General features: G+C 41.8%; 2 protein-coding genes across 2 annotated transcripts in view; one reads left to right on the forward strand and one right to left on the reverse strand.

Annotated features, from left to right (window-relative positions):
* The window catches only part of PELI1 (pellino E3 ubiquitin protein ligase 1), a 61,349-nt gene extending 54,547 nt beyond the window's left edge, over positions 1-6,802 (reverse strand). Inside the window, exon 1 of the mRNA XM_012477251.2 lies at positions 6,463-6,802. The gene's annotated coding sequence lies outside the window, so the exon portion shown is untranslated. The remainder of the gene's footprint in view (positions 1-6,462) is intronic.
* A 310-nt stretch (positions 6,803-7,112) lies between these two features.
* Positions 7,113-10,670, forward strand: LOC105734444 (rRNA-processing protein FCF1 homolog). The gene is given in 2 exon segments (XM_012477274.3): positions 7,113-7,243; positions 8,879-10,670. A coding segment is annotated over 1 exon segment (597 nt). The 5' UTR covers positions 7,113-7,243; positions 8,879-9,518; the 3' UTR covers positions 10,116-10,670.
* Positions 10,671-11,077: the final 407 nt, after the last annotated feature.

The raw sequence follows: 11,077 nt of genomic DNA on the forward strand, positions 1-11,077 counted from the left end.
GATCTGGTTATGTTGCTCAGGCTGGTCTGGAACTCCTGGGCTCAAGTGGTCCTCCCACCTCAGCCTCTTGAGTAGCTGATACTACAGGTGCAAGCCACTATGCCTGGCTCACACCCTTCTTGTAGTTTCTTACAGTCTAGGTACGCTTCCACCTAAGGGCCACTGTACTTACTATTCCCTCTGTGTATGATGTCTTGCTCCAAGGTGACCTACAAGGCTTGCTCTGTTACCTCCTTCAGGTCATTACTCACTTTCTCAAATATTTATCATCTTCTCAATGAAGTCTTTTCTGACTACCCTTTAAAACTGCATTTTGGCAGGCCAGGCGTGATGGTTCATGCCTATAGTCCCAGCACTCTGGGAGGCTGAGGTGGGTGATCACCTGAAGTCAGGAGTTTGAGACCAACCTGGCCAACATGGTGAAACCCTGTCTCTACTAAAAATACAAACATTTGCTGGGCATTGTGGTGCATGTCTGTAATCCCAGCTACTCGGAAGGCTGAGGTAGGAAAACCCAGGAGGTGGAGGTTGCAGTGAGCCAAGATCACGCCACTGCACTCCAGTCTGCGTGATGAGAGTGAAACTCCATCTCAAAAAAAAAAACAAAAACCTGCATCCTCCTCCCACCCCATACTCATATCACATTTATTGCCCCTTCCCCTTCCCTGCTTTATTTTCCTGTTTGCGTGTAAAACTGTTTATTGGGGGAAATTTCAAATATCCACAAAAACAAAGAGGAGGTGAGAAATCTCATGTATCCATATAGCATCTACCTTCAGCAATTTTCAATATACGGCCAATCTTGTTTTGTCTATGTTCCTCTCCCTTTCAATATTTTAACGTAAAAACCCACACATCACATTTTAAGTTGTAAACACTTTATTATACATCTCTAAAAGAACACTTAAAAAAAAAGTACATTCTCACACCTGAAAAAACTGACAAATCCTTTTCATTAAATATCCAGAGTCTAAATTTCCCCAATTTTGAATAAATGTCTTTTTACAGTTAGTTTGCTCAAAGCAGGATATAACTAAGGTTCATACATTGCATTTGGTTGATAAGCCTCTCAAGTCTCCTTCAATCTTATAGTTTTCCCTCCCTCTCTTATTTCTTGCTATTAATTTTTTGAAGAAACTAGGTCATTTTTCTTTTCTTTTATTTAGTTTTTTAATTTTTATTTTTTTGAGACAGGGTCTCACTCTGTTGCCCAGGATGGAGTGCAGTGATGCAATCATGGCTCACTGCAGCCTTGACCTCCCATACTTAAGTGATCTTCCACCTCAGCTTCCTGAGTAGTTGGGACCATGTCCAGCTAATTAAAAAAAATTTCTTTGTAGAGACAGGATCTCACCATGTTTCCCAGGCTGGTCTTGAACTCCTGGGCAAGAGGGGTCTTCCCACGTCAGCCTCCCAAAGAGCTAGGATTACAGGTGTGAGCCATCTTAAAACACAAAGTATTTTATTTATTTTATGGTTTGTGTCTTGTTAGTAAAATGTAAACACCACGAAGGCAGAGAATAGTCTGTGAGGTATCAGTATCTAGACCTGTGACATGTAAAAGGCATCCAATAAATATTGAATGTATTTGGCCAACAGCAGAAATTGCTAATCACAGCACTCTTTCCTGCTAAGTCTGAACAGAGACTCCCAGTTTTCTCAACACAGCACTCTAAGCAGCCACCACTAAACAATCAGATTTGGTACCCCAAATGAAATTTATTTGCTGTTCCTGCTTTAGCCCCCTTCAAAAGTGTACTATCTCTAAAACAGATTTCATTGCACCTTGTATGCTGACATTTGCATGATAAATTACTGACTGTGTTTCTTGTCAACTATACTTAAACATTTCTTAGTTTATTTTAGACAGTTTAGGGGAAAAAGAAAACTGTAGCCAAAAAAATAATAGAAAAAGAAACTGCAGTAAGATGGTGGGAAAAGGGGGGTATTACATATTTTTAGAATTAGCAACATCCCAAGAGGTTCATTATAAAATAAAAATCAGCAACAAATTCTCTGAAAAGGAAGTAAATTACATGTGTGTTGAATTAATTTTTTTAAAAACTACATGAACAGTCAAGATTAACTGGAGGATGAAGACAGATGTCAGGATTTTCCCATTTATAGGCATCAGCAACACATTCTATTTTCCTGCAACTGGTAGTATTTTGAGGTATAAAAGTATTACAGGGGTGATATAAGAGTACTATGTAGAACCCCATTTCTCTGAAATGGACTTTATGTAGCAAAAAGAATCTGAAACATCTGGTACAATATTCTGAAAAAACTGTCAATTCTTCTTAGAGTCATATACAATTCATTTCTGTTAAACTATCAGATGAAGCTCTTTTTCTCTAGGCTTATTTCCAAAGGTAGCTATGCTAACTGAAAGACTCCAGGCTGGGTAAGGTGGCTCGTATCTGTAATCCCAGCATTTTGGGAGGCTGAGGTGGATGGATCACAAAGTCAAGAGATCAAGACCATCCTGGCCAACATGGTGAAACCCCAGCTCTACTAAAAATGCAAAAATTAGCTGGGTGTGGTGGCGCATGCCTGTAGTCCCAGCTGCTCAGGAGGCTGAGGCACGAGAATCACTTGAACCCGGGAGGTGGAGGTTGCAGTGAGCTGAGATTGCACCACTGCACTCCAGCCTGGCAACAGAGCAAGACTCTGCCTCAAAAAAAAAAAAATCCAATCAGATGTTTATGTTTTGATTACTTTTTCTATCAAAAAAGAAAAAAATTAGAAATTCCCTGACATTCAGGAATTGTGCCTTCTCTTTATTACCTGTAAATTCATTAAACAACAAAAAGTATTTAGGACCTACTAAACATAATATGTTAGGCAGTTATTTTCAACCTTTGAAGAAAAAATAGAAGTGATTTATTCAAGACAACATACCAAAAAAAGAAAAAAAAAAAAAAGCTAGTGGCAGAACTTGAAATCATATCCAGATCTTTCAGTGACCAATATTTCTTGTTTTGAAGTTGCCACACATTAGTCTGGGGAAATTTTCTATGGCAGAGTTCACACATGAACTAAGAAAATGTAGTAAGTACCTCCCCTCCCCCACTACCACAAGTGTAAAAAAATCTCCAAGAACCCAAGTCCCTTGAAAGAATGACTTCTATTTACGTTTCCTGTATAATATATTCAGAGGGAATCTGGAAAAGATGGCTAGAAATCTATAAACAGAAAGTGCTAAGTGGAATTCACTGTTTATAGACTTCAACTAGAATTTTGTCCCTTATATATAAATGTTGCCGGGAATCCTCATATTATATTATTTAAAAACATCTTCATCAGGTTTTCTTCACTTTGTTGATTTTCTTCCGTTTTCCACTGGCTCTTAAATCCGCTTTATTCTCCTCAAAAAAACTTTTGGAATAACACTTCTTTTCCCCCCAAAGAAACTCCTAAAGCCACCTCAGTGTCATCATATATTGGTCACTATGAAATTTTAATATATACAGTTAAATATATTTGTATAATAAAATAATCCATATAAGCCTTTCTAACTTAATAAATACAGGATAGGTTTACATTGATGTACTATGGTAAAATTATATGTATATGTTAGTTTTCAATTCTAAGTCTTTTGGTTTAAAATCTTTATCAGCTACAGAAGGTTCTGTCTAAAAACATTAGTTGTCCACAAAGCATAATAACTATCTATAGTCCTTATCACTTGACCTACTAGAAAACCGTAATAAATCATATTCTGAAATGACAGAATTCTTAAAATACAAAAGTGACATTCTGACAACCCAGAAAGAGGCTGAAGCTAAATCAAATGGAAACATCCTTGGGCTTCCCCTTTGAAATGTGCCTCAGTGGCATTCAGCAGTACTAGACTAGCTTCCTATCCCGTACTTTTCAGTCATTTCCTTTCAGGGGTCTCAAAGAAATTATGAAACTTGCACAGCCAGACTTTGCCAGTCAACACTAACTTCTGCCTGCAGACTCCAGTGACTAAGTTAAGACAGCATTAGTAGCTTCCTTAAAGTACAAATGTCCCTGGTAAATCTGGCTTGCAAATACGACAGAAAAAGTTCAACAAAACCAACAGTAAGAACATTTAAATGCCAATCTTAAGGAAAGGATGGAGTTACTCCCCCCTGCAAATTCCACTGAGGCAAATTTCCAGCTTACTTTGTAGAAGTCAATAAATACGACTACTATTACATTACAGCACTTCTACCACACTAATAAAAAGCTAGGTGATAGTTTTCTCTTTAAAACCTGTTAAGTTCACTAGATGAGACATTATACCACTTCGCTACATGCAACTCTCTATACATATAACTGTTTTACTTTCCAATTACTTGTTTTAAACTCAAGATCTCTTTTAACATACCATAGAGAGGGAATAGGTTAGAAGGCTTGGGGAAAAAAATAACAAAATAATGAACATCTCATTTTCATTTTCTGATGCAACCACCAAAATCTAAAATGTAAGGACAAATACACAGTACAAAATTAAGAGAATTTAGAGTAAGTGAAATTCACTGTTACTACAGTTCTGATCATTATTCACCTGAGGAAAGAGCTAGTAGAAGTGATGCTTGATTTAATTTTTTGGTACTTTCCAGTTGGTACAGAGGAAACAAAATAAACAAGGTCCTCAGAGTTAAAGACTTTTCTCCAGAAGAGGTGGTTGGTATAAATGAAAAAACATAAGGAGGCTGGGCGTGGTGGCTCATGCCTGTAATCCCAGCACTTTGGGAGGCCAAGGCAGGTGAATCACGAGGTCAGGAGTTCAAGATCAGCCTTGGCCAAGATGGTGAAACCCTGTCTCTACTAAAAATATAAAAATTAGCTGGGTGTGATGGCGGGTGCCTATAATCCCAGCTACTCGGGAGGCTGAGGCAAAGAAATGCTTGAACCAAGGAGGCAGAGGTTGCAGTGAGCCGAGATCCTGCCACTGCACTCCAGTCTGGGTAAGACTTGTCTCAAAAAAAGAGAAAAAAAAACCATAAGGAATTCATATGCTGTTAATAAGAACAACGTTTTATGTTTCGAGACATGTAAATCTGATCACTCAGAAAATATTTTCTGTTGGCTATAAAGAAAACAGCAAAACTGAAACAGAATTGAATAAAGTGAACATTTTCCACAATTCAAAAATTTTAAATTCACCCTATTATGAAAACTGAATAATGAATTCATATCTCCTTAAGAGTAATACATACTCAACATAGTAAGGGACAATGCCATTTCTGAAACAAAAGATTATGTGCAATGAAAACAAAATAACATTTTGCAGAGTAAGAAAAAGTAAAGAGTCTGTGAATCGAAACAGATGACCTTTTCTTATATACAAAGCTTCAGTTTTTAGCACAACCAGCACCTTATGAATAAAGTGCTCAATAATGTTTGTTGATATACTGTTTGATGACTAAACGACAGGAATATTGTCGGTGCTGTTAAAACCAAGGCACATTTCCTTGTGTGTAGTGATTAAAATCTGTTAAATGTACTGTACATTTTTTAAAAAAACCTCTGCCCTGTGTTCCATTCTTGCTCTCTTGCCTCTAAGAGACCTGCACGTACAAAAATAAAAGTAGATGGTGACGTGAGTTTATGATTTACATTAATTTCCCTACTTGGAGCATTTTTCAGTAAGTCTTTTATGGTTTTAAGATTCAAACACTATGTAAGAAAATTATGGTTTGAACTACATAACAATTACATAGACTTCTTTTGGACTTCAGTTAACCTGTAAGTAAAATGAGCATCTTTAACTTTTCCACGGGGCATTGGAGAACGGGTTCCTCCTCATAAATGCTTTCATATCCTCAGACACCAGGCGCGGTAGAAGATCAAGCATATCCATCAGTTAGAGAGCTTTCCACGACCTCAGTTACCCACTTAGGGAAACGGGCGTATTAACTTGTTTCCTAGGGGACCCGGGGGTGAAATTAATTAGCTTGTTTAAAATGCTCTGAGATTCAAAGATGAAAGGAAATGTGAGAGATGCGCAGAGATGATGACAACAATCATAATAAAAAGAATGACTAACTTGGAAGTCTGCGTTATGTAAGGGACAAAAAGAAGTTATCAGATCCTCACAAACAAAAGGGAAACCCACCGCCCCTTTTGTTTCTCCCATTTCCCTTTCCTCCCCGCCACCCGCTGAGCTCTTCTCTCGCAGCCGGAGCTGCGGAGCGCGCGGCCCACCAGGCGCGGGGCTTGGAGTTGGCTGCCTCGCACCCCACTCCCAGGCGGAGCGGGAGGCCGCGTAGGGCCGGCTCTTGACAAAGGCGCTTCCTCCTGCCAGGGCGCGGGATGGAGGCTCCGCAAACTCCGCTCCCCGTCGCCGCGAGGGCGCGCAGGCGGGCAGGGAGAGTTGGCTGGCTGGTCGCCGGGGGAAGCCGCTGAGGAAGTTGCGCGCCCGCCCTCCCCGTGCCCCTCGGCGGCTCCGCCGCCATCCATCCCGCGGCTCCCCGCGGCCACACTCACCGGACAATTGCTGGTGGCCGGGATCCCAGCGCGGCCCCTGAGATCCGAGGCGAAAGGGTGAAGTGTTGTGCGCGGGGAACGCGAGCAGACAGCCCGCCGTTCCGCTGCTGCCCTCCGCGCCAGCCGGCCGAGCCCAGTGAGGGGAAGTTGACCGCAGAGCCAAGCGCTGAGGAGCCGCAGACGCAGGGAGAGATGTGGTGGCTGCTTTGTGGTGCGCTCCCCGAGGGCTGGGGACTAATTCGACTGCGCCGCTCGGCTGGTGCTGCTGCTGCTGGTGGAGGCGGCGGCGGCGGCGGCGCCCCCCGACGGTCCGTCCGCCTCACACCGCCTCTGGGTCACTGACACACACTCTCAGAGAGAGGAGGGGACTAGGCGGAAGGCGGAGACTGAGGGAGGGGACGGGGCAGTGCCACAGCGGGAGGCGGTGTCTCTGCGCCGAGTGGGCTCTCGGGAATTGTAGTTCCCCCACTGAAGAAAAAAGGGATGCATTGTTGTCCAACAACCGACCACGCTCACTCTGCACTGAGCATGCTCGAGGGCGAGGCTTGGGCCGCCCCTCCCACCGTTACCGTGGTCACACTTAGCGAATGTGTTCAGTGCTGCTGTTGGCTGAACAAGGGCGATCTTGTATTATGGTGCTGCTGTGGATCCAGCCCTTAGCCTGTCCTTCCTACTTCGCTCCACCCCACTCCTAGCCTCACCACTCATAAGTGCCCAGTGAGATTTGACTTCCTCTCGATATTTCAGTGTTCCCTGCTGCCTAATTTATCTTTCACAAACCGTAAGTCACAAATACCTCTGTCCCTCGCTTCCCTCAATTGAATCGTCTCTGTCTAAATTCAGTTTTCTTTACCTAAGACTTGTCAAAACGTAGTTGCTTTCAGTAATTGAACAATTATGTTATAAAACTTAGAAATATCACCACTATCAAAATCCTGTAATTAATTACTTTGCTCAGTTAGTCAAATCTAACTTTAGATTAGCAAAGGCAAAGTGCAGAATTAAGATTTCTATATTTTACTTGATTACTCTAAAAGAATCCGGATTTGTTCATTTTAAGGCCTACAATTTTTAAGGCATACAAATTTCGTAAAGTGTCAGTTCAAAAGACAAGTTGAAAATTGTTTATATGTATTGGCCAACCTTAGTTTGGTAATAAGTGAAGTCTGAACCAAGGTATGAGTATGTTGCTGGGCTGGTCAGCTAAGTCTACACCCATCTTGGGCACCCAGGTGTGGATGGATAGGTGGTAGGGAGGAGGGTGGAGAATGGCAGGACACATTACTGGCTCTCCAGAGTGCTAAGGCAATGCGTCCTGAGCTCTTTTGTTTTCCTTCTCCGCCTACCTAGAACCCCACACCCTGGAAGAAAAAGATTAATGCTTAAGAATCAGACACACATTTGGAGCAGGGTTTTCAAATAAAGTCTCAGGATCAGAAATCCTTATATCAACAGACTATATAATTATACACTCATTCAAAAAATGCTTGTTGAGTGTCTACTTGTGCTAGGCACTGTATTGAGCCCCAGAAACAGAAATATAAGAATGTAAAAGAAACATTCTTAATTTCAAAATGTTTACTATGCAAAGGAGGAGACAGGTAAATAGACCTAATATGAGAAGTACTATAATAGGAAAGTGCACAGCTACTCCCAGATTTGGGCAAAATTAGGAAATGCTTCAAAGATCACTTAAGATAACTAGGAATTAGCATGTTTGTCTATTTTGGTATGGGAGGAGGAAGAGAGAGGTGGGTGAGAGCATTGGGGGTGGTGTTGGGGAGAGCAGCAAGTACATAGACCTAGAGATGTGAGACCAAAACGTATTTTGGTTTAGCAAATAGTTCAGCATTGTTGGTAGTTGAATGGAGTTGAGGGAGTGGCAAGAGGAGACGCTGAAAAAGGTAAGGGAGACAGCTTAGGGTAATGAAGAATTTTGCACAATATGCTAAGGAACATGGACTTTTTCCTAGAAACAATGGGAGCCACACAAGGATTGTAAGCAGGTGAAATTTGGATAAGAAATGCATTTTAGAAAGATCACTCTGTGGAGTATGGCATGTATGGGGCTGGTTACAGTATTATAGGGGAAAAAAACAGTGAGAGACTGAGCCAAGGCCTGGCAGTGGCAGAAGAGAAAACTGAGGGTAATCAGACACTATTCAAGGGAATAGAACATAGTGACTAATTGTCTATGTTTGGGGTGAAGGGAAAAGGAAAGTTTTGAATTATGATGCTTGTGGTTGAAAGCAGCAGAAAACCCAGCTCTAACTGGCTTAACCAATAAAGGAGATTTATAACCATCTAGTTAGAAAGTTCAGGAAAAATGCAGGCTATAGGGGTGACTGATTCAACAACTCAGAGATGTCATTAAAGGCATTTTTTTTCTCATTTTAATTGTTTTTTTCTTCTTTAGTATTAGCTTTATCATCAGATGATGGTTGCCAACAACTCCTGTATCTTTAAGTTTTGTTTTTTGGGTCCAGAAGAGATAGGAAAAAGAATCACCTTTGGAAGCGCTTTTGTAAAGGAAAGAAAGCTCCTTTCCCAGAAGCCTCAGTGATTTAGTCACATGTCCATATATAAACCAAAAATGGCTGCCAGGAGATGGCACAAGTATAATTATCTTAGGACAAAGACATGTGCCTACCCTTAGAGCCACAGAAGTCAGCTTCTCCCAAAGCTGTGATGAGGAGGTACGTATATCCCAGTGAAAATTGAGCTGATTATATAGAAAAAGAAGCATGGAGTCTGAGAAGTGGGCCACAGTGTCTATGACAAGGAGGAAGCAAAGGATGGATCCCAGATTTCTGGATTGTGTACTTATGAGCTAGTGATCAGTTATGTATATGACTCTTGGGCTCTAGAGACAGATTTGGGCAGTAGAAGATATAATTGGAATATACCATCATATAAATGGCTGTTGAAATTATGGCAATGGATGAGATCACCCATGGAGAGTATGCACAGCAGTAAAAGAAGAGTCAATAATTGCACCTTAGGTAAAAGTATTGCGCCGTTGGTGATTATGGAAGAAACAGAAGTGTGGCGGGACCATGGGGAAGCAAAAGAAAACAAGGAAGTATGCGACCATGAAGTGAATGCTTAGTCTCAGAGATCAGAGGCTTAAAGAAAAGGATAGATTAAAACCTAAAAAGAAAGAAAAGAAGGATCCTAGTACGTTAAAGGAAAGAGAAGCTCCCCAACATCCTTCCTGCTTATTTTTCCAATATAATACACAGTTGGGCCCACTTTACCACATCCTTGTTGATACCAACTTTATCAACTTTTCCATAAAAGCCAAACTGGACTTAGTGCAGTCAATGATGGACTGTCTCTATGCCAAGTGTATCCCTTGTATAACTGATTGTGTAATGACTGAAATTGAGAAATTGGGGCAGAAGTATCGAGTGGCTCTAAGGATCGCCAAGGATCCAAGATTTGAACGATTACCATGTACACACAAAGGAACCTATGCAGATGACTGCTTAGTACAGAGAGTAACTCAGCATAAATGTTACATTGTGGCCACAATTGACTGGGACCTTAAAAGAAGAATTCGTAAGATTCCTGGAGTTCCTATCATGTACATTTCTAACCATAGGTACAACATTGAACGGATGCCAGATGATTATGGAGCCCCTCGATTCTAATTCTTACAAGACACAGTTCCTCTCTGCTTTTCTTTGACAAACTTTCTCTTGTTGCCAGACCATTATGCATGCAATAGCATGACTTATTATTCTGTTGACCTATTTGCTCTATTGTGGGCTGAGGATGGTTAAATATGCTCACTTTTTTTTTTTTTTGAGATGAAGTTTCGTTCTTGTTTCCCAGGCTGGGGTGCAGTGGTGCAGTCTTGGCTCACTGTGACCCCTGCTTCCCGGGTTCAAGCAATTCTCCTCAGAATCGCTGCCTTAGCCTCCCAAATAGCTGGGATTGCGGGCACTTGCCACCATGACTAGCTAATTTATTATTATTATTTTTTTTGTATTTTTAGTAGAGACAAATACTTTCTTTTTTTCCTCAGGATGGAGTCTCGCTCTGTCACCCAGGCTGGAGTGCAGTGGCATGATCTTGGCTCCCTGCAACCTCTACATCCTGGGTTCAATCAATTCTCCTACCTCAGCCCACCAAGTGGCTGGGATTGCAGGCATATGCCACCATGCCCAGCTAACTTTTGTATTTTTAGTACAGAAAAATACACTTTGGCCTCCCAAGGTGCTAGGATTGGAGGCGTGAGCCACTGTGCTTGGCCTTCTCACTTTTTCATGCTGTTTTGAAATGGATATTTTGTCTTGTAAAAATTTTAGGCCAGGCACGGTGGCTCATGCCTGTAGTCCTGGCACTTTGGGAGGCCGAGGAGGGTGGATCACCTGAGGTCAGGAGTTCAAGACCAGCCTGGACAACATGGCAAAATCCCCATCTCTACTAGAAATGCAAAATATAATTGGCCGGGTATGGTGTCACGTGCCTGCGGTCCCAGCTGCTGGGGAGGCTGAGGTGGGAGAATCGCTTGGGTCCGGGAGGTGGAGGGTGCAATGAGCCAGGATTGTGCCACTGCATTCCAGCCTGGGTAACAGAGTGGGACTGTCTCAAAAAAAAAAAAAAAGAA

The sequence above is a fragment of the Aotus nancymaae genome, unplaced genomic scaffold (assembly GCF_030222135.1).
Source record: "Aotus nancymaae isolate 86718 unplaced genomic scaffold, 86718_ANA_hifiasm-v0.15.2.pri h1tg000057l, whole genome shotgun sequence".
Lineage (NCBI taxonomy): Eukaryota > Metazoa > Chordata > Mammalia > Primates > Aotidae > Aotus > Aotus nancymaae.